Below are 23,661 nucleotides of genomic sequence, written 5' to 3'. Positions count from 1 at the left end.
ATGTGTGTACAGAATACATTAATACTGTGCATGTTCTTACATGATTCTAAATTAAGCTTTAAACAGTATTTATTGAACAAGTAGCAACAACAAAAGAGACAACGTAAGGAAACACATCTCATCTGGCCTGAGGAATGCAGCTCAATCGCTTCTGTCGATAGAGCTTATTAGCGAGTGTGCGGATGTGTTTGAGCTTCTCTGGGGAGGGCATCCCTGATTTGGAAGTCTCACTTCCTGCTGAGACCTGACTTCCTGGTTCCTGTTTTTGGTTTCCTATAGATGATCCAGACGAGTCGCACACTGATCGAATCAGCCGATGGCGTGTACTCTAAACTTACACAAGCACAGCGAGCAGGTAATGTCACACAAACACACACATACACACAGCAGTAGTGAGATTAACAGGAGAAGCACATCACCGGTTGATTATTTAAATACAGTATGTCACTAAGGCATTATTAATGACTGTAATGTTTTTGTCTGTTTATTCATGGAGCAACAGGAAACAAACTCTTACACAGTTTCTTTCTCAGTTTAAAAATCAGTGAACCCTATAATAATTTACTCTGTAGCTGATGTGATTTTTTTCTAAAGAGCACAGTGGAATGCTATGTTTTTCTGTGTGTCTTTTTTATATGTTTTTGGGAAAGCATTTTAGTCATCTGACCTCCTTTGGACAGTATGGAATTTTTTTACCCACATTTGACAACAAAAATACCAACAGACTGAATTGTCCATTATTTTGAAGTGGGCTTGTGCCCTAAAGCTTATCACTGTGATTTTCACATAGACAAAGCTAAGGTTTGAGCAAGAGAGAGAGAAAACCTTTTAATTTAACAATGTTTCTTTAAAAAGCCAAACTTATTATTAAATGATTATCATAAATTACTTAAAGGATATGCGATGAGTATCATGCATTGCAGTGATTTTACAGCGCCAATGGTGAAACGTGAAACTACTTTACATGAGCTTGACTTATGAATGGAAGTCAGTCGAGTGCTCTGTCTTGTGCGACTGCGGCCTTAGGGATAGCATGACACAAATTAGTCTGTAATTATTACTGATAAATATCTGAAGCAAACAAAAATCATTGTGCATTAATTCAGAATGTGTGCATTGATACGGATGTGTGTTTATAGTCATTTTCCAGCAGCTTCGAATGCAGCTCATACAATCAGAATCTAAATTTGGAACAATTCATTTTATAACATTTCCTCAGAACCCCTGGTTGGCCGTGTGTCACCATGTTAATGGAGAAATCTGCTTTAGAGAGCAATAGAGCATCAGTGAATAAACAAGGTTGGCGTGCTCTAGCGCCGTCTCCACGCCCACTCTTTCTCATCTCATGTTCTTCCACCTCCCTCCATCTATCTCGCACCAGTGGAGCGGTTGAATCGTGCATTTGCTAATGACCTTCTCTGCTCTTACTGGTTTGGACTCAAAAATAAACACGTTTCTACAGCACTGGCAGTCTCTCACATCCTGCCGCACGGATCTGGACGTGTCCGGCTGAGTGTCACAGCTGCCGATCTGAAGCTTAATTAGCAGCGTGAGGGGAGGGTGGGCAGCTGTTTGACAGAGATGGAGAGCTGTGCACGGCGCTGATAGCCTTGTCCTGCACCTCTCCATTCTAATAAACACTTCGGTCAGACTTTGCTAATTAAATGTGAGTTAAGTAATTATGATGGAGAGGACTGAGGGACAGAAGGAGGGACGAGTATAACTGTCTGTTCATGCTCACTTGTCCCAGGGTTGCATAGGGACAGAAATATACTCTTTACCTCCCTGGATGCTTAAATGTATTTCAATTTCAGTCAGACTAAAAGAATAATGTGCCTTTTTTGAATGTCATTAAATAGTTTAAAGACAGAATTGTTTATTTTAAAAACTGTATTGATGTTACCATGATCTGCTTAGGCCTAGCGTACTGTAACATTACATAAACTGAATAGAATCATTTACCTTTTATCATTTAGAATCATTTTTGTGAACAGAAGTGTCATTCAAAATCAAAATTGTTCTGTTTTGGCAGAAAATATTGTATATTGCCTTTTTATATCTCAACCAGTGTTTTTTTGTCATATTAATAGACGATAATAGTATGTATACACATTTTGAATTAGATTACTTTTTTATATTTGTTTCCATTTTAATTTTTAATTTTAATTTTTAAATAATTTTCTTGGGTGCTTTTGTATATATTTTTTTTGTTTTGTTTGTTTAAAAATGGTAAAAATAAAATTAATTTAAAACTTCACTTTAAATTTTTACATTTTCTATTTCAATTCTAGTTTTTGTAATTTTACTGTAGTTGTTCAACCTACTCTTTTTTTTTTATTATTCATTTAGTTGCCAAGGCAAATTTTTTTATTTTCATTTACTTTAAATTTAAATGTAATATTAATATTTTATTTCAGCTTTATTTCAATTAGTAATTTTAATAGTTTAGGTTTTAGTTAAAGGGGCATGAAATGCATTATGTTAATTATTATTTTATAATATTTCCTGAAGTGTATTTATAATCTTATTTATTTATTTATTTTTTTTCAAAAATGGTCTTCATTTAGATGTAAATTCCCCTCTGATTTGAATGCTCCATTGAAAGAGGTGTGTCTGCTCTGAGACTTCAGTGTAAACAGACACTGCTATGATTGGCTCACATCTTTGCATATGAAATGAGCTTTATTTAAATTTTAAATAAATTAAAAACTTAAAAACTTTAACAGCATTTTCCTGTAACATCCACCAAGATGAATGAACTGTGAATACTAAAGGTGAATACTAACTAACTAAACTACTCCTGTAGCGTTACACAATTTCTGCTGTCTCAGGAATAGTTTCATCATATCTAACACAGTGTAGACAGTATGAAGCAAGAAGTCTGTTGAATGGTGAAACTGTGTCACCTTCTTGATTATATATGACAATGACACATGTTAAGGTGCGTGTCGAGGGGCGAATCATGGAGGATCACGACTTCACAGTTCTCCAGATCTCAAATCCTGGCTTCAGAAGGGTAGAAAATAATGGATATTTTAAACTTAAAACTTTGTACTTTAACAATAAAAACGATGATCCCAATAATTTAGAATCATATTTTCTCTTCTATTTGCATTTACTATAGTTTTACCAGGTCTCTTTGTCTGTCATTAAACACTCTCATCTGTATCAAACCTCAAAGGCTCACAGACACAAACACTTGCAGCCTTCCTCTAACTCACAGACAGCTCGGAGAGGTACATTGTGTGGAAATTATGGTTGTCATTTGAAGCCCTATTAGTCCTTCCTTTTCCTTCCTCGCACTGTGCCCTTGAAAACCTGGAGCTCCAGGTGAGCTCATTTAGACAATGTGGTCAGAATACCGACATAGTAAGCAAATAAACTAGAGCGTGCATGTCTGTACTCGTTTACAGCTGTGCTCTAGTGAGGCCCGTGTAAAACATATGAAGCCGATTTTACTTAAAAAAGAGTATTTATGACTAGCTAGTCTTGCAGTAGCAATGTGTCTTGGCATAAAATCCGCTTTGGAAGTGGAGACAAGAGGAGCTGTTCTTGGACCGAATCCTATCTGAGTGAAGTGGACAGTGGGCAGGTGTTAGGGCGCACTTTGACACTTTCAGGCTATAATGCCTAGATAGGGTGCAGCTGAACTTGCACAAATACACACAAAGATGTTTCTCTTCCACATGTGCACTAGTCGCACCAGCTGAGAGCCTACATCATATCTAGCGTTTCATTCAGGATGTCACAACTGTGTTCGGCAGGTTTGTGGGTGTTTTTATCCATGAGAGAGTGAAAACCAGAGTAAATGTAAAAACAGGAAGTGTGAAACATACTTTGCTGCTGCTTCTTTTAACCTTTGAATGTCATATTTATCAATAACTGTTTCAACCTCACAGAAAAAGAGAGATAATTGATCATAAAAATAAAAAATAGTCAAAGTTTGAGATATAAAGTCACAAATTGCAAGACATGGAATTATATGGAAAAATATTAAGGAGCAGTTGACTTCCGTCTTACACATTGCTTTTCTCTCTTTAACCTGAAAGATATTTGTGGCAGAAACCCCCAATGCAAAGTACCTGGTGCTGCCACAACACTTTTTCATTTTGATGGCTATTGGTGCAAAATATACTTTTGTTTACTAGGTAGAAAACATCTTTTTGCTAGAGTGTAGTCAGATATAAACTGTTCTACATGAGGAAAAAAACAAACATTTGTGCCACCAATTGTTGTCAACAAAAACAGCACTTACTTATCTGCCATCAGATTGGCTCACCGACACTGAGATGCTGTTAACAAACGTTTCTGAATCATACAGTTGGCCTTTCATCAACTCTGTTATTTGAAGCAGTTACTTTTTATTTTCATTTTACTACATCCATCTGTCCATCCCTCTATTTGTCGCCGTGTGCCCATATTACTCTACAAACAGCTTCTAACAATAACAATACGCCCATATTACTCCGTGATATCTTTGTCCATATGTTTTACAGAACATATTTTTGAGCTCCACCGTATGCTGTCTAAGAATGCTGACAGATGTTGCTTTATTGGACTTTTCAGGATTGGACTTTCATGAGGATCTGCATCGGATCGGGGCGAGAGAAGGACTGAAAGGGAGGAAGTTACAGAAGGCCATGGAGAGTTACGCTTGGAACATCACTGTGCTGAAGGTTTGTTTCTTTTCTTTATGTTCTATTATGTTATTTCCTCTTTACACTATTTAGCACAATACTTCTATATTATATAGGGATCATCTTTACAGGGTTGCTAATAGTTTAGCATTCAGTGCAGCTACTCCAAGTGTTTCCTGGCTTGCAGCTCAACCACAACCAATCAGATTTCATGCTAGTCTAGGCCACAATGAAATAGCTTTTAGCTTTTTATCGTTGTGTACCTTACAGTAGCTGAAGTTAAAACTACGTGATCCTTAAACTTGCACTATGGAGCTGTACAGAACACCCTAATTTATAAAATTATACGTGTGCATTATTATGAAAGACATGAGAATAAAAAGTCTGAAGTGTAATCATATCAATAGTTATTATTATTATTATTAATACAAATGTATAACCCAACATAGTATTGACGTTAGTATATGATCTCCATATTGTCTGTACTTTTTATTGATCTGATTTTGTACTAGGATTGTCTACGATGCAGCTTTTTGTAGATTTCAGGTATTAATAACCTAATTTATGTATTTAAAAAAAAAAGAATTTGTTGACAGGGACATTGCACATTAAATATTCCTGTAAAAGTACAAGATCTACACATTTATTTATTGTTATGGTTGATGAGTAATAAATGGTGGATTTTTAAATGTTAGTTGTTTTATTTGTATTTATATAAAATAAATTTTATGTTTTTATATACACGTTTATATATAAAACAAATATACAACATTCAAACAGTTGGGATCAGTAAGATTTTATTTATTTATTCAGCAAGTATGTACTAAATTGATCTTAAAGTGATATTAGAGGCATTTATTATGTTACAGAACATTAACATTTTCAAATATATATTGTTCTTTTTAACGTTCTAGTAATGAAAAAAAAAACATGACTTCTTAGTAGCACAACTGTTTTTAAAATATAATAATATGATAATAATATGAAATGTTTCTTGAAATCAGTAGATTAGAATGATTTCTGAAGGATCATATGACACTGAAGACTTAAGTTACGGATTTGTTAGATGATGGTCATTTATATTTGCCATATACAGTGCATCTCTAAACAGCAGTCAGCTTCCACATGTAGCACATGGAAGAAAGACAAGACAATTAACCTGAAATGATGCTCAAGGGTCTTTCCAGTCTTACCAGTACCCATCCCACCAACACCCCCTTCTTTCCAGCTCTCTCTCTCTCTCTCTCTCTGTTTAATCACTCCTGCTCTCTCTTTATCACTCTGGAGATAAAGTGTTTATATATTTATTGTGTTCATGATAAGATAAGCTTCACTAAAGTGCCATGTTTTCTACCAGATTATTGTGTCCATACTTGTGTAAACAGATAAACAGCACACAATGGGAACAAAGATAAAACGCTGTCATCTTTAATGTGCGTTAGTGTTAATAAAAGTGTCAAATTGCGGAACAACCGCATGGATGTGTGTTTGGTCTAGATGTAGATGTAGTTGTCATTGTGATAGTTCACTCTTGTTGAACTATCTAAGGTTTACAATATTTTGGTAGTATATTTAATGGATGTTTTATGTATTTAGAATAAGTAGAGTTTTATTTTTTAAATAGGTTTGTGTGCAGCACAGGTGGAGCGGATTGTTGTCTTAAGTCTTTAATTGAATTAGATGACTTTAGACTTAAACACCAACGAGGCCTAAAAGGGATTGAGCTGTTAGTATTTGACACAAAACTTACTGTTCGTGTGTGTTTGTATGCATATACTGATTTATTTATTTCTGTTGAAATACATGAGTTTCACACCAATAGCTAAGGGTTTTTCAAATGTATTGATTAGAAACAATTAAAGTTAATTAGGTGTGGAAATCTTTATCCTGTCTGATTTTGTTATCTCAAATTTAAAGACCATGTAATTTTTTTCATGAATAAAAGCATTAATACTGTTAAGAATATTGTATGATATTTAAAATGTGATATTAAAAAAATTACATTGTCACCGTATTAAAGCTATTAAAAAAGCAATTAAAAAAATCTTCTTGAAAACATTAGTTATTAATAACTGTGTAACATTAACAGCATATATTTGTTCCCACAGTACTCTTTTAATTCTATATGTATAATATGCATTTATAAGTTTATTTATAAAACACTTTTCACAATGGTTTTCCAAAGCAGTTTTTTCAAAATGATTACATTAAATAAATGTTATATATATATATATATATATATATATATATATATATATATATTTAATGTATATAATTTATATAGTAAGTAAATATTTAAGTTAACACTTTAACTTTAGTATCTATAAAGAAATTAAGTCTATATTTTTACATTTGTTTTTCTCTCAATTTTTACACGGACCCCCAAAACAAATCATTCATTTGAAATATCGTGTGCTTCATTATGCTGATAAACCACTTCATTTCATGCTTAATTTTATTCTGCGAAACACTGGGATGAGTTAAATGAGTCCTGATGCCAGGAAGTGACATCAAAGCGTCTCCCGAATGTTTCATCCAGGCTTTATAAAGTATGTAGCACCTTGTCTCTCTGCAGTGCTCTTAGCCTCTCTTCTCCCGCACAGCCTAAGAGTCTATATGCGTCACGCCCATATACATAATTCATCCGTTTTAAAATATATCACTTATTTATGGCAAAAGACTGCTCTATCCGGGTCAAGGATCCTCTTCAGCTCTGGACACCAGTGCAGGTGTCCTCCGAGGATCAGTGCTGGATCTGGACTCATTCAGAGCGCCGCTGCAGTCTGAAAGAGTAAAAACGCAGTGCAGCTGATGTTGCAGTGCTCTTCTAGGGAGCTGTCATCACTATGAGTAAAGTTAAATCTTTTTTACTCTGATCCTCCGTTAGGAACGCTCATGATGCGGTTCCCTTGAAAGCGCTCGGGAGATTGGCTGGTTCGTGGTTGAATCCCAAATTATAACACATTTTTGAGAAATTAGTTCAGTTACATGTAGATTTGAGCAAATAAGCCTCGGCTGATCATATCTAAAAATTCCAGTTCCTGTGATTCGACAAGGGAAAATGCTAGGTTTGTCCAAGGCTTTAGATTTATAGCAAGGCTCGGGAGAACGGTGTCCTTGTGAGAAAGATATAAAGCAAATTTATGTGTGGTTATGCATGTTTTGCAGGTGAAGGTGTGCGTGGTTTGATAATATGTCCTTGTATATTAGCATTTATTTATTATGTCCCTTCAAAATGTCTTTTCACACACATGAATACAATGTGTACATAAAAGCTTATAAATTCCCTGGCACGTGGTATTAAAGGACATTTACACAGGGAGAGGAGACACACTGTCCTGATCCTCCTCCTCCTCCTCCCTTCCCTGTCCCATCCTCTCACACTGCCTCTGTCCCCTTCATCCGGTCCCCTCTGGGTTTTTCCCAGAAAGAGAGGAAGGAGAGGTTGATTTATGGAGGGTATTGGGAGGATTCTGGTGGTGCTGTGTGTGTGTGCGCAGTGCCAGCGGCTCAATGTGCTCAGTCACCTTGTGTTAGACTGAACCCTGCAGGATCCATCCATTCATTGCATTTAAGTAGCATTCATGATTTATTCTCAGTGTTTTCATGTAGCATCTAGCAATGAGAAAGAACATTAATGCAGTATGGAGGCATTTTTATCTATATATTTGTTAACAAATGTTAGTTTTAATCTTAGTTTTAATTATATTAATAAGTAATTATTGATCTATCTATCTGTGTGTGTGTGTGTGTGTGTGTGTGTGTACTCACATAATTTTGATACACACATATATATTATTATAATAAAAAAAACATTAAAATAGATAAATTTATATTTACAAATTACAAATATTTATTTATTTCTATTTAATTTTTTTCTATGTGCTTTCCTTAAGATTTGAGAAAAAACAACAGCAGATGTCAAGATCACAGTTATAATTTCTGACTTAGCATTTTGAATCAATGTATCAATTTATGATCTAAAAAAAAAACAACAACAACTTGGTTTCCATATGTTTGACGATATCTGATTTGGAATGAATCTTAGCACCTCCTTCTTACACATTTTCGTTGTGAAACCTCAGAAGTTCACAACTTAGACTGTGTTTACTGTCAAGACGTAAACTTCTCTTTTTTTCCTGTGTCTCTTAGGGCCAGGCAGACTTGCTGAAGCATGCTAAAGGAGAAGCGGTGGACACTTTGCGACAGATTCATTGTGCTGCTCACTCGTGTGGCTTGGCCAAGAGCGGAGCCTCCACATCCCCTGCCTCTCCTCTACTGCCCCCCCACGCACGGCCCCTGCACACCATCCACGAGACTGAGCCAGACAACACCACCCTGCACTGAGAGAGACAAGGTTTTTTTAGTTTATCCATTTTGTGAGGAAGGGAGACCAGGGAAAGGGAGTCAGGTGGGTTGAATCAGTGAAGGACACACAAGACAGTTTTGATCAATGTGCTTTAATCTCTTCCCAGCTCCTCCATGCCTGCTGGGCTCAGGTCTTACATTAGTATCCCCAGCGTGGAGTCATGTTTTAAAGGATTATAGTGACCTACACTTCTGTGAACACAACTGCTGTTGAAAATAAGCTGTGATCACTTACTCTAGCCACGACTCCAGTCAAAACCCCTGGAGTCATTTATTCAATGAAAATGAACATTTTGTCATCGTTTGTTCAACTTAAAGTCGTTCCAAACCTGTATGACTTTCTTCCATTGAACACAAAAGAATGTATTTTGAAATATTAATGTTCTCATGGTTTTGTCCGTGCAGTCAAAGCCAATGGGGCGCCAGACTCCAGATGGAACCGAATTTTTCGAAAAGTACAAAACTGCTTGCTGATAGAGATGTAAAGCATTTTGAGCAAACAAAGAGAGCTTCAGGAAATAGAACAAGACAGAAAATAAAACGCAGACCACTTACACAGGCTAAGGCCTCCTCATTTTACACCAGTTTAGAACTAAAGAGTCTCTCACTCCCCCTGCTGGCTCCTCCACACATTTGTGTGAAATTTAGAACTGACTAATAGAAAAACTGTCAGCTCAATACACCTTGGTCCTAAAAGGGCCTTTCTCAAGGGATCATGTGTGTGATGCATAAGGAAAAGTGTGTACATTGTTTCTAAACTGGAAACTGGAAACATCCCGTTGAGATAGACTCTACCGGGGAAGATTAGAAACTCTGGGAAAATACGGATCTCAGTCGTCCAGAAAAGCACCACTGAGAATAAGACAAGCAAATAAATATTTCAATAAATGAAGAATTAATAGTTTTAAGACAAAGGACACTTGACCATCCCATAAAGATACACATCACACCCCATTCATGAATATTGTTATTACTGCTGTTAATATTGTGGGTAGGTGTTGTTGATTATAATGAAGGTTATTTTATATTTATGTAAACGGGTGTCATTCTGTACCAGTTTTCTTCAGTGGAAACTTCACAGGAACAGAAAATGTGAACGGTTGGGAGACAAAGGTACCAAAGTTGGAAATATAGTTTGGGTCAAAGAATTTGGGTGTTTACCGTCACATTAATGTCAAATAACATCTGAGTGAGATGATGTGCATCATTTATAAAGCCCACATGATGTTATATAAAGAGCTGAATGACATCAGAAACGTCTCCAGGTCATTTGTTTCTACTTATGTTGTATTACATTTTCCCAAAAATCAGAGGACCTAAACTACTGTTCAAAAATGTTGTTGATAACATTTTTTATTGCTTCTGAAATAAATCTTATGCTCAACAAGGGTGCATTTATTTGATCAAAAATACAGTTATATTGTGAAATATTATTACAACTTAATTCTTATTGTTATCAATGTTAAAGTCAATGTTATTGGACAGAAATCTTCTGTAACATTATTTGATCACTTTAATGCATCATTGCTGAATAAAAGCTTTTCAAACGTAGAGTACATGACAGAAGATCGTACAAGTTTTAAACTCGTTGTGCATGAAATACATTGTCAGTGTGTGTCCTCTGGCAATCGAACACAAGACTTTGGCATTGTTATATTAAGCTACGGGAACACAACTAATGTATCCAAAGTCACATGGCATTGTTACAGACCATTATAAACATTCATATACAGTCATTTACAACCAAGATGATATGTGTCACATCATTTTTGAATTCCTTCATGTCTTACATTTCTCTCTACATTTCTTCATGATTAGCCATCTCTAGAATCCTCTGCAGTGTCCTATATGACTTGCCCACATCCAAAAACCTCTATTTATATATAATGTGAATGCTATTACTCATGCAATCCATCACACATCACATAAATATACTGATCTTTCTCTGTGGTGAGTCGGGACGCTCCATCTACCTGTGGATGTGGTCATTAACTTCCGACTGCTCTCTGACCTGCTTCACACAAAGGCATCCTGTCATTCATATAATCTGCTGCTTTATTTGTTAATGATGCCGTGGCGCTGTTGCTCTTTTGTTCCATTCAGCATTTTCCACTATATCAGGTTCCTCTACATTTGCAGCTTATTAAGTCCAGGCCTCATCACACACTCATTCTGTTGCCATTCGCTAACGAAGCTTGTCTGCCCCTCCACAATAGTCTTAAAGAGCTCTCTGTACAATTACTTGGATAACAGGCACACACTAATGACAAAGATGCTAACAATCCTAACAGTTCTTTATTGTATCATAACCCAGCGTCAAATGAGAAACATGACATTGAAGAAATAAAGGGGGTCATGTCAGCTGGATTTCTTTGTCAGTCTAATTTATGCCTATAATTAACTTCGGAGGATGAAGGGGCGGGAGGTACATCTGTATAAATACACTTGTCCCGTATCAGAGTGAAAAGACCATCATATTTGAAGTCCATCAGATACATGACATTTGTCTACAACAAGACCAGACTCATGGACTGCACAGCCAAGGTAAGACTAGAGACTGTTCAGAAATCATTTTCTCGGTTTAAACTGAAGGTTAAAATTGGAATGGTTCCATCTGGGGACAATAGAGTTTAATTTGCAATGACATTCATGCTGGTTATAAAGCTTCATTGGAACCATTTACATAAGCTGCAGCTGCTAAGCTGAACTGATAAAGAGTAAGGCAATCAGTCAACTTTCCAAAAGAAGAGGTTAGTGTTGGTATTGACATCTGTCCACTCATAGAAATTAGAACTCAGAATTCTTGGAATAATTAGATTTTTATTAGATATAGGCTACTATAATTTAACTGTATTTAATTATCTTTGACCTTTTCTATTTGTGCCTTCCAGGTAATGGAAAATACAAATTTTAAAAGAAAAAAAATATATATAATTTTTAATTCAACCAAACAAATGAACACTAACAAACAAACAAATGAGTTTCATTAGCCTCTTTAGAATAAACCTATTTTAATGTGCTGGAAATTCTAAAACAATAGTTTTCAATCATAAAAATAATAAGATAAAACACAAGCAATCAAAATTAATTGAATAGTTTGATAAGAACCTGTGTGTGTGTGTGTGTGTGTGTGTGTGTGTGTGTGTGCGTGTGCGTGTGTGTGTGTGTGTGTGTGTGTGTGTCTGTGTGTGTGGTGAAGGAGCTCTATGTTCGTGTCTTCTGAGGCTCATGTTATAAAAAGTTGTAAAAACTCGTATTGCGGTGTTCTTATCCAAAACGACGGAACTGTTTAATTAATATTCCCCATTGACTGAACGCATCCTGTCTTTTCACCAGAGAGTTCAGCTGCTCCTCTTCATGGCTCTGTTCGCGCATCTGGCTCGAGACGCAGAGAGCGCGGCCACCTGCTGCTCGAGCACTTCAAGATCCTGCAAATTATACGAGATGCTGTGCCGCTCGGGACCCCGAAACGACACTTCCGTCGCCAGGCATATCGGTCTCTTTAATGACGACGCTGCTGTCGGGATTTTAACACTTGGAAGACGTAGAGTGGGCGAGAGACGCGTCCAAGACCGCCGGCAACAACTCCTTCACGGTTCACGGAATCAAGCGGCGGGAATCCTGACTATGGGAAAGAGATTCGAGGACGGCGGGCACCTGCCGCTCCTGCTCGCGGGAGGCACGGTGAGTGCGCCCGTGAGACTCGGACTGGAGCGTCCGCTGAAATATCTGCTGCCCAGGGAACCAGAAGACCTGGACGCTTATGAAAAACGATGACACTTACCACTTTAAAATGAAAATAATAAAACAGAAGAGCTGTTCACTGGAGACGTCTATTTGTAGGCTGACACAGAAGGCTAATTCTAAATGGGGCTTTTAAATTACTTTTTTGATTCGAGTAAAAAAAGGTTTGTGATTACCAATACCCAAAGAGACATACGTTTTCCCCCTCTAAATTTGTCACGTATAATAAAAAGTAATTTAATGTTCATTTTTTATGTCTTAAGGCATAAGTAAATGTTCGTAAATGTATATATATATATATATATATATATATATATATATATATATATATATATATATATATAAAAAACATTCAAAGTCCTGAGTGAATTTACAAGGTGCAATATCCTTTAAGTGAAGAGCTATAGGACTATCACCTGTCTCTGCCCTGATTAATAAAACACGCACATAAATACAATATATGTTAATGATGGGCATTTTATAATAGTCATTAGGACAGATCCATTTGTTTTGGATCAAGATGGGTTGTTAGATTTTTGGTTTGGTCAGCAGGTGGCAGACGATGTAAATATTGTCAAACAACACTGACTTAACAATAAAGTTCAAGAACAGTTGTTTTGGTTTGGGAAATGTATGAAAACTCACAAAGCTTCAATAAAACGCACGAAAATTGCTTGAGACTAAAGCTAAACTACACGAATAAAGCTTGAGAAAAAAACTTACAGTTGCAATCACTGTAACATGAAATGAAATTATCTTAGGGGAAAACAATGCTCTTCCATAACATATCACAAATTATGAAATAGAAGGCCTGTGTGATTTTTAATGGCCTCTCCTGATCATTTGATCCAATTTAATAATCATGAATACAAACTCATACACAATGAATTATACACGTGTGACAACTTGCCCCAGTATCATTGTGACAGCTTGTCTTAAAAAACTGACACATTTTTTAGGAGGAACCTGACAGATTTTTAGGAGATAAGATAAATAGGAGACCCATGCTTTAATCCCTCGACTCCCACTGCCTGTGAAAACAATGCATTTTCATATCGTTCCTGCAGCCTTGCCAGTAACCCGATGGAGCCAGAGCTGTATCCTTTCAGATTTCACCCTTATAGAAATTGCTGTGTGTGTGTTGAGGGAGATGCTGCTTTTGTCTGGTAATATATGTAAATATCTGCTCAGCACAGATGGCTGTTCTGCTTTCCCTTTCACACCATCTCTCTCTCTCCACCTAATTCTTGTGTTTCTTGTAATGTCACTGTCCCTTTAAACCCACTTCAGCACTTAAAGTCTCTTTATTTGTGGTTTTAAGACTCGGTACTGCTCCCATTACAGCCTCTATAACTGTCACTCAGTCACTAGAGAGATCTGCCTGTGCCATATTAATTTGGTAATATGTGAAAGATTTTTATGCAAGCTTTTAGATGTATTATCTTCTTGCAGACAAATCTATATTTGCATCCACTCAGCAGCAATCGGTACTTTACTGTAAATGTAAATGTAATCATTATTCATTGTACTTTAATAATTACAGTATTATTAAATAGATATATTTTTTAAGCATAACAATGACTTGGTTTAGTGCAACCTATTGTATTTGGGTTTATTCTGTCATATTACATAATATTTATGAATTAAACTAGTTATTATTTTTTTGTGATTCTTCGAGAAACTATGATCTACTTGTGCCATTTTTTTTGCCATTGTTACTCTTTGTGCTTCTTCCTTTTGAAAGAGAGTGGGAGAGAGAAAGAGAACGAGAGCGAAAGAGGGAGGGACAGAAGAGTAGAGAGATAGCAGTGAGTGGAAGAGAGCTGCAGAAGAGATTGTGCACCTGCTTCAGAGAGGACACAACCGATGAAAAGAAAGGGAGGGATGCAAAGAATCATCCGACCTCGTATTCGGACAACCTACAAAAGCGACAAAGAACAGGAATTCAAAGAAAAAGGGAGGACTGTGGACAAGCTTTGTAAAGACTGAGAGGAGGCATTGAGGAGACAGAACACAACCAACAAAGTAAAGAGATGAAGCTTGTATATTGAGCCGCTTTTAGGAGAAAAATACTGAAAATCCTGCTGTTTCACTGAAGAGAGAGAGCAGAGCAAATGTACCGAACTCATGGGCTGTAGAAAGTAAGCACAATATCACCACAAATAAGTCAAACTTAACCATCTGGACGTACACTGCTGGGCAACAAGGATGCAGCCAAACAAACTACAGTTTCCTGAGCTTAGTGTAGCATCTAAATACTGCACAACATGCTCTTTAATGCAGAGACATTGAAGACTGGAGTGAAACTGCTGCAGAAGGCTTTCAGCTGAACTGATGCGGTCCTTAACAAGCAGCCGTTAGTACAAGCCAGCCACCAACACAGTTTGAACTTCGGACCAAAATCACCTCGCCCCTCTCCTCTCTTCTTTCTCTTATTCCCTGTTCTGTATGAGATGGAGGTCTGAGGATCAGTCATCATGCCAGTGATGAAAGGGCTTCTGGCCCCTCAGAACACCTTTCTTGACACCATCGCCAAGCGCTTTGATGGCACACGTGAGTAATTGTGTTTTTCTCCAACCTCTGGCAGAGCGTTCACCTTCAGAGACTCAGAAACTCATTCTAATGCAGCTTCTGACCTCACCTCATATAGAAAATGTCAAAGGAGTTTCAAGTCTTACTATAGTATTTAATAATACTTTGAATTAGATTTTATTTTTCCATTATCAGTTTAATTTTAGTTGAAGTTTTAGTCTTTTTTTTGTGCTTTTGTCATTTTTATACAATTTTAGTTTAATTTATTTTATAATAATAATAATGGTGTACTTTAGTACTTGTTTAACTTAGTTCATTCAGTTATTTGGAAACATTACAGAGTTATTTTATCCCATCTAATATTTATATCTTATTTTATTTCAATTTATTTCAATTAATGAAACCATTTTTTATTAGTTTTAGTCAACAATAACTACACTGGGTCAAGTTCTCAAGAAATATTGAAGAATTGCTAACATAATATAAGTCTCAAAGGCTAGACTAAAAGTAAGATTATTTGCTCATGAAACATTTTTCAGGCAATATATATATACATTTCATTATTTTAAATAATGAGATCATGTTACCTCATTTATAAGATACATTTTAAAAATCCTCACGATTAAAGATTAAAATAAGAATAATTGAATGGAAAATACAGAATATTTTGCTTATTTTATTTTATTTACTGTGCTATAAGGTCTTCCTTCTTCCTCCATTAAGCTCTTTTTCATTTTCATTGCTTACAGTTTGTACCTCTGTTCAGAGTCCTGTTGGAGTCCATTATTTTGTGACAAATCAAGTGAACATTTTAGGCTAATAAGAGAATCTCATTATGCTTTGATTACAAAAGATAATTATAATGTTTACTTAATATATGTTAATTCAGCAGGCAGATTCATGCTGAAATCTTTGACGGCTGAATGTCTCATTTTAGTGTCAGTAGGTCAGATGAGGGATGTGTTGTATCATTTTGAGAAATTGTATTTGGTAATGTTTAGGAGTTGTGGTTTTTGCTGTATGCGTGAATCTAGGCTGAACTCTTGTATTTGAGTGTTTGTGTTTGTACATTTGAAAACAGAACTACTTGAAAAAACCCTGAAGTGTTATTCAGTGCAAGAATGCTGCTCAGTGTTCAGTGTGGGAGTTATGCGCTACAATTCTGCGCAAACACCAGCGAACAAATAATGGAGGGCAATAGACAATGGGATCATTTTGTATAAGTGGTCTTCACTCCCTCTCTGCCTGCCATCATGTTTGTTGAGGGAACTCAAAGCGCACTAAAGCCATGAAGGTGGGCATGACTAAACCTTGAATTTACCCTATCTGCTCTGAAATGACAGACAAAATGGTATTAGTCATTGTGTTATAGTCTGATCCGTCAATACAAGTGTATCACTTTCATCAAGAGTTTATTCATCTCATCTAGTTATCTATGTTAATTTATCTTTTGTTCACTGCACCCAAATCTGACGCATTATTCTAATTAAATCTTTAGGACTGACTGTACTCTCAGAAAAAAAGTTGTCACTGGGGCAGTACCCTTTCAAAAGTGACACCTACCTTATTTACAACTAAAAGGTACATATTAGTATCTTTAGCCCTGTTGAAAAAAACAGCATATGCTAGTTAGGTATGTTTTGAAGCATTGCAATTGGTTTGAGCTGGTTTAAGCAGGTTATGAGCTGGATCAGCTCAGGACCAGCTTAAATCAGCTTGTGACCAACTAAGGACCAGTTAAACCAGCTGCCACACTTCAAAACATAGCTAACCAGCATTTGCCATTCAACAGAGAGTGTATATATTAGCACCTTTTGAAAGCATACTAAGAGTGTGAAAAGGGATGAAATCAGATGTGTTTGTTCAGCGCGTGTGAATTTGAACACCACTACAGATTAAATATTGGGATCCAAATAGTGCAATAATGAAAATACAAATAATACAACAATGCAAAGAAAACAATAAAAATGTAAAACAGTTTCACCATTCAAATGGAAAAACATGAGTTTTTAAACATGTAAATGTGGTTTGAATCGGATTTACAAGATTACGGTTTCATATAGCTTTTTTTTCTGTTTATACTACAAACAACTAAGTGGATTCAAACTGGATTCACTCTGAAATGTGAAACTTGCTTCACCTGTATTCTGTGATCATTATCTGTCACATGTGTGGCAAATTTGCAGTTAATTCAGCCCCCCAAATATATTATATAATATATATATTTTCACATCAAGTTTTGGTCTGAAAGGACCTTAACTAGACTTTTCACTCTGTGATCAATGAGTTTCTGGGTACAGTCTTCCGTTTCCTCATTTACATCTACTAAGACCTTGCGCCATCTTCACCCCGCCTGAATATTGGATACACTGAAGCATCTGGTGTCAGTCACTTCCTGGTTAGACTGTAAGGAGTCTCTTAATGAGCTCTCAGGAGATTTCACAAGTAACCTTTCACCTTCTCAGCACTCGATGATGATGCTATTAAAATAAGAATGACCAATGACAGCACCCACTCAACAAGCAAAATATTTTCACGCCATATTAACTAAAAAGAAGCAAAAAACCCTTGCTTTCTCTCATCCTCTCCTTCTTAGGCATTGCTTTTTGTGTAAGTAACGTATGGGAAAACGTCTCTGCATGATCCTTTTAACAAAAGCAATGTCCTTAACTCACTGTACAGCCAAACATTTAAATCATATGAATCATTCCCTCTGCTGTTCCTGGGGACAGATTTTCACACTATGAAATGTGACGCTGACCATGTGCTCTCTCACTTTTCAGAACAACTTCCTGCTATCGTGTCACACCCGTCCTAAGCAACACTGGCTGTCTAAATGCAGCATCAGTATGTACATGTATGAGTGAGAGCTGTGACGTTAGGAATTTGTATACCTCGGTATCACCACCCCACTCTCTATCTCGTATTTTCCTTCTCCTTCATAATCAATTAAATCAGTTTTAATTGGCTGCGGCAGACTAAAGATCTGGGCCCGTATTCACAAAACATTTTATCTCACTAAGAGTTCTCCTAAATGGCAGTAAAGGTTTTTAGCTTAAAGTTGTTTCTTAAAAACTGTTACTAACTTTTACTAAGGAATATACAGAAGTCAGCTGTGGCCTAATGGTTAGAGAGCCGGCCTAGTTAATGAACAGTGCTCTCTCCTCAATACCAATGGCTGAAGTGTCCTTGAGCAAGGCACTGAACCCCCCAGTTGCTCCCTGGGCGCTGGATCTATAGCTGCTCACTGTTCCTGGTGTGTGTTCACTTCTCACTGCTGTGTGTGTGCGCTTGGATGGGTTAAATGCAGAGCACCAATTCCGAGTATGGGTTATCATATTTGGCAAATGTCATGACTTTCACTTTCAAGCCTTAAGCTAAGAGTAAGGGCGGGGTTGACCTTGTTGCTATGGATGACGTCAGCATGCTTACTATCTATGCACACAGTGATTGGCTGATAGTCTCTGTCAGAGATTTCTTCATATAAATATTGTAGAGCACAATATTATGTTGCCATATTCAAATAAAGGTTATAAAATAAAAATGTTAATTGTCACATTAAAATAAAGATGATAAAATGCAGGCTAAGTGTCACTAATTAAATAAGTAGGCTATATGTTCTGCTAATTGTCAGCCTCTTATATGTACAGTATGCTCCTCATAAACAATTAGTCCATATGCATTAGGGTTGCCCTCGACTAAATATTTTTCTGGTCGACTATAAGTCATTCATTTAAAGCATTAATCGACTATTAGTCACACTTTTATTAATAAACCATATAAATCATAATAATGAGCCTTTAATTACTTGTATAGCCTAATAAGCGCTCAAGCAAAAAAGGCTTGCCACAAATTCATAAATATTATAATTATGAATTTGTTAGGGAAAAACAGCATGTACACGGCATTAACATTTAATTTATTGTTACACTAATACTTTCTGTTTTGGGTTTAAGAGATGATGTCTGCGACAGTGACTCATCTCCGCAGCACCTGTATGCATGTTTCATACGGATTACATAATGTGAGAATTATTTTTTTTCTGTTTGAATTGGTTCATTTAAGAGTTTCACTCTTTATAGATATATTTTTCATGTTTGTAATAAGGCAAGCATACACAGAGTTTCGAAGTGACACACTCAAGTTCACAGAGTCTGAGACGGCAGAAAGTGCATCGTTTGCTTTAATTATTTTACAAAAGCACAACATTTTGTTGCTATTCTGAGCGCACACTAGAGTCTTTACAGATACAAAATATGCATTACTCTTATCTGTATGACCAAAAAAGACTAAGTATTTTTAGAGCAAATGATCACCCTGGCGCCTCCATCTGTCCTGCGGTAGCCCAAGTGCGCTACTGTTTAGCTTTCACACTCCGCACAAACATGCACTTTTTTTTCCCAGGCTAACATTAGATTGAGCTGCCATGTACTACATACATATCTCAGATGATAAGCCATATTTGAGGACCATCATGGACTGCACGATTTTGCCACTTCATGTGGAATTTAAGCAACTAATAAAATTTGGGTAAAATTGGAAATTATTTTAATTAGCAGAATAATCAGATTATGGCAGATAGTAAGACATACAAACGTAAAAGAAAGCCAAACTGGACGCGAAATCAGCTACATGTATATATTAAGGATAAACTCAAACATTTGGAGTTGGGATAACCTCCAAACCAAACCAATTCGAAAAAATGCTACTAAAATGTTTATATACCGAGGTAGATTGCTGGCAACAGCTATTTTAGGATCTCACTACTCCTAAAGTTTCACAGATTTAGGAGCTAATTTTAGCACTAAAACACTTTGTGAAATACTCTTAGAGCAAACATTTTAGGAGTCCTAAATTAGGACTGACATGCACACTATTTTTAAGATTTTCTCTTAAATCGGCAAGTTAGGAGCTACTTTTAGCCTCAAGATGTTTTGTGAATAGGGGCCCAGAAGAAGATTATTGGAACAGAGAGGTGTTTGACAAAGAATCGATGTTGTGTTGTACAGCCTGTACTTCATTAAAACTGTTATATTGATCATGCAGAACAGAACAATCTGCATTATAAAGGACAGTGGCCTGAATATTTTGGTTTTGAGGAAATAAATGTTTTTAGACTTTTAATTAGGCCTGAATACTGTGAAGTGACTTTGAATTAAGCCCTTAAAGCCCTTAAAAGACTTAAAGAAGAACAAGTGTGGAAGTCTGTAAATGATTGGTATGCATTGTGACAAACAAAATAAAAAATAAAATAAATTCCAATTTTGAGCATGGTTTGAATCTCACTAGTATGCATGAAGGCAAAAGTGATTTACATAACAATTTGTTTAAAATTTTCAAAAAAATACTTTAATGTTGAAATGTTTTTGAAAGAAGTCTCTTATGCTCATTTAAGGCTGTATATTAAAAATATACTTTAAAATGTAATATATTCCTGTGATGCGTAACTGAATTTTCAGTGTCAAATGATCCATTTCTTATTATCTTATATTGATTCCATTTCTAACATTGATTCCGTTTCTTATTATCAATCTTGAAAACAGTTGTGCTGCTTATTATTTTTGAGGATGCTGTGATAGTTTTTCAGGATTTTTTGATGAATAGAATAGCATCTATTTGAAATGGAAACCTTTTATTACAGTTTAAATGTTTTTGCTGTCACTTTTGGTGCATTTATTGTGTCCTTTCTGAGCAGAAGTATATTTCTTTCCAAATAATAATAATAATAATAATAAATAAAAAATTCTTACTGTTATGTTATGTTTTGGTGTAAGTTCACTAGCATCCTGCATCCTGGCTAGCTGTTACCTCAGTTTTAGCATCTGTGTGAGTGTTTTGTTTGCAATAATTAGCAGCTTTCTCTTGTCATTTAAAGCCTCGCTAGCATCTTAATTCAAATTTTCTCATCCTGCTATTTGCCTGATAATTGTGTAATGTACTGTTAGTAATTTTGGAAGAAAGAGCAAAAGAGTGAAAATGTTTCATAATGTATTATGAAAAAACAGTCTTTACTGTGGTGTAATGTAACTTAGTAGGCTAATAATACTTCGTTAGTTAAAGCTGCAGTCCGTAACTTTTTGAGGTTAAAAATGATCCAAAATTCAGTATAGTACATAACCAGCCAGTGTTCGAAATTATCGCCTTACTTTAGCCAGATTCACAATGGTTAATTTATAATAATGTTTTTTTTTTTTTTTTGCGTGGTAGGGGTTTTCACAGGATATTGGAGCACGCTGCTATGTCATTACGTCAAGTCTGTGAACATAAAGAAGTTGTCCCTGCTACTAGTCCACCTTTTTTCCTCAGTTGGTCAGAACAAAGCGTTGCAGACTTGTTCAGATGACATACAGTATTGTTCAAAATAATAGCAGTACAATGTGACTAACCAGAATAATCAAGGTTTTTCGTATATTTTTTATTGCTACGTGGCAAACAAGTTACCAGTAGGTTCAGTAGATTCTCAGAAAACAAATGAGACCCAGCATTCATGATATGCACGCTCTTAAGGCTGTGCAATTGGGCAATTAGTTGAATTAGTTGAAAGGGATGTGTTCAAAAAAATAGCAGTGTGGCATTCAATCACTGAGGTCATCAATTTTGTGAAGAAACAGGTGTGAATCAGGTGGCCCCTATTTAAGGATGAAGCCAACACTTGTTGAACATGCATTTGAAAGCTGAGGAAAATGGGTCGTTCAAGACATTGTTCAGAAGAACAGCGTACTTTGATTAAAAAGTTGATTAGAGAGGGGACAACCTATAAAGAGGTGCAAAAAATGATAGGCTGTTCAGCTAAAATGATCTCCAATGCCTTAAAATGGAGAGCAAAACCAGAGAGACGTGGAAGAAAACGGAAGACAACCATCAAAATGGATAGAAGAATAACCAGAATGGCAAAGGCTCAGCCAATGATCACCTCCAGGATGATCAAAGACAGTCTGGAGTTACCTGTAAGTACTGTGACAGTTAGAAGACGTCTGTGTGAAGCGAATCTATTTTCAAGAATCCCCCGCAAAGTCCCTCTGTTAAAAAAAAGGCATGTGCAGAAGAGGTTACAATTTGCCAAAGAACACATCAACTGGCCTAAAGAGAAATGGAGGAACATTTTGTGGACTGATGAGAGTAAAATTGTTCTTTTTGGGTCCAAGGGCCACAGGCAGTTTGTGAGACGACCCCCAAACTCTGAATTCAAGCCACAGTACACAGTGAAGACAGTGAAGTATGGAGGTGCAAGCATCATGATATGGGCATGTTTCTCCTACTATGGTGTTGGGCCTATTCATCGCATACCAGGGATCATGGATCAGTTTGCATATGTTAAAATACTTGAAGAGGTCATGTTGCCCTATGCTGAAGAGGACATGCCCTTGAAATGGTTGTTTCAACAAGACAATGACCCAAAACACACTAGTAAACGGGCAAAGTCTTGGTTCCAAACCAACAAAATTAATGTTATGGAGTGGCCAGCCCAATCTCCAGACCTTAATCCAATTGAGAACTTGTGGGGTGATATCAAAAAATATCGTTTCTGAAGCAAAACCAAGAAATGTGAATGAATTGTGGAATGTTGTTAAAGAATCATGGAGTGGAATAACAGCTGAGAGGTGCCACAAGTTGGTTGACTCCATGCCACACAGATGTCAAGCAGTTTTAAAAAACTGTGGTCATACAACTAAATATTAGTTTAGTGATTCACAGGATTGCTAAATCCCAGAAAAAAAAAATGTTTGTACAAAATAGTTTTGAGTTTGTACAGTCAAAGGTAGACACTGCTATTTTTTTGAACACACCCCTTTCAAGTTATTGCCCAATTGCACAGCCTTAAGAGCGTGCATATCATGAATGCTGGGTCTTGTTTGTTTTCTGACAATCTACTGAACCTACTGGTAACTTGTTTGCCACGTAGCAATAAAAAATATACTAAAAACCTTGATTATTCTGGTTAGTCACATTGTACTGCTATTATTTTGAACAATACTGTATATTCATATGCCATATATTCCAAAACATAGGCTAGAATCTGTGATTACTAAGTACAGTGAATATCTATAAATAAATAAATAAATAAATAAATATATATATATATATATATATATATATATATATATATACACACACACACACACACACACACACATACATACATACAATGGAAAAAAAGAGTTAAATATATACAAAATGGAAGAAAGAGTTAAAACCGAACACCATCTTGCTGCTCAAACTGTGTATAGAACAATTACAAATATTTATTTGCTCCTTTTCTATTTTGAATTGACTTGTACTTTTACTTTCAATACTTAAGTTTACTGTTTCAAAATAAATATAGTACAATAAATGTCTCATACTTTAACATACACATACTTGGGTGTACATTTTCCACATA

General features: G+C 36.1%; 3 protein-coding genes across 4 annotated transcripts in view; all 3 read left to right on the top strand.

Moving 5' to 3' along the window:
• The window catches only part of LOC113043363 (inactive phospholipase C-like protein 2), a 52,410-nt gene extending 42,018 nt beyond the window's left edge, over positions 1-10,392 (top strand). For both annotated transcript variants that reach the window (XM_026202700.1, XM_026202708.1), the window contains exons 4-6: positions 280-355; positions 4,567-4,676; positions 8,790-10,392. In XM_026202700.1, coding sequence (XP_026058485.1) covers positions 280-355; positions 4,567-4,676; positions 8,790-8,984 — 381 coding nt within the window. In that variant the 3' untranslated portion in view covers positions 8,985-10,392. The remainder of the gene's footprint in view (positions 1-279; positions 356-4,566; positions 4,677-8,789) is intronic.
• Positions 10,393-12,246: 1,854 nt separating this feature from the next.
• LOC113043376 (orexin-like) lies at positions 12,247-12,946 on the top strand. The gene has a single exon (XM_026202713.1). It carries the CDS (start codon positions 12,363-12,365, stop codon positions 12,780-12,782), a length of 420 nt encoding a protein of 139 aa, XP_026058498.1. The 5' UTR covers positions 12,247-12,362; the 3' UTR covers positions 12,783-12,946.
• A 1,565-nt stretch (positions 12,947-14,511) lies between these two features.
• The window catches only part of LOC113043355 (potassium voltage-gated channel subfamily H member 4-like), a 31,332-nt gene continuing 22,182 nt past the window's right edge, over positions 14,512-23,661 (top strand). Inside the window, exon 1 of the mRNA XM_026202688.1 lies at positions 14,512-15,302. Coding sequence (XP_026058473.1) covers positions 15,227-15,302 — 76 coding nt within the window. The 5' untranslated portion in view covers positions 14,512-15,226. The remainder of the gene's footprint in view (positions 15,303-23,661) is intronic.

This window comes from Carassius auratus, chromosome 3, assembly GCF_003368295.1.
Source record: "Carassius auratus strain Wakin chromosome 3, ASM336829v1, whole genome shotgun sequence".
Classification (NCBI taxonomy): Eukaryota; Metazoa; Chordata; class Actinopteri; order Cypriniformes; family Cyprinidae; genus Carassius; species Carassius auratus.
The sequence above is the reverse complement of the archived record's forward strand: the minus strand, read 5'-3'. Positions and strand labels throughout refer to the sequence as shown.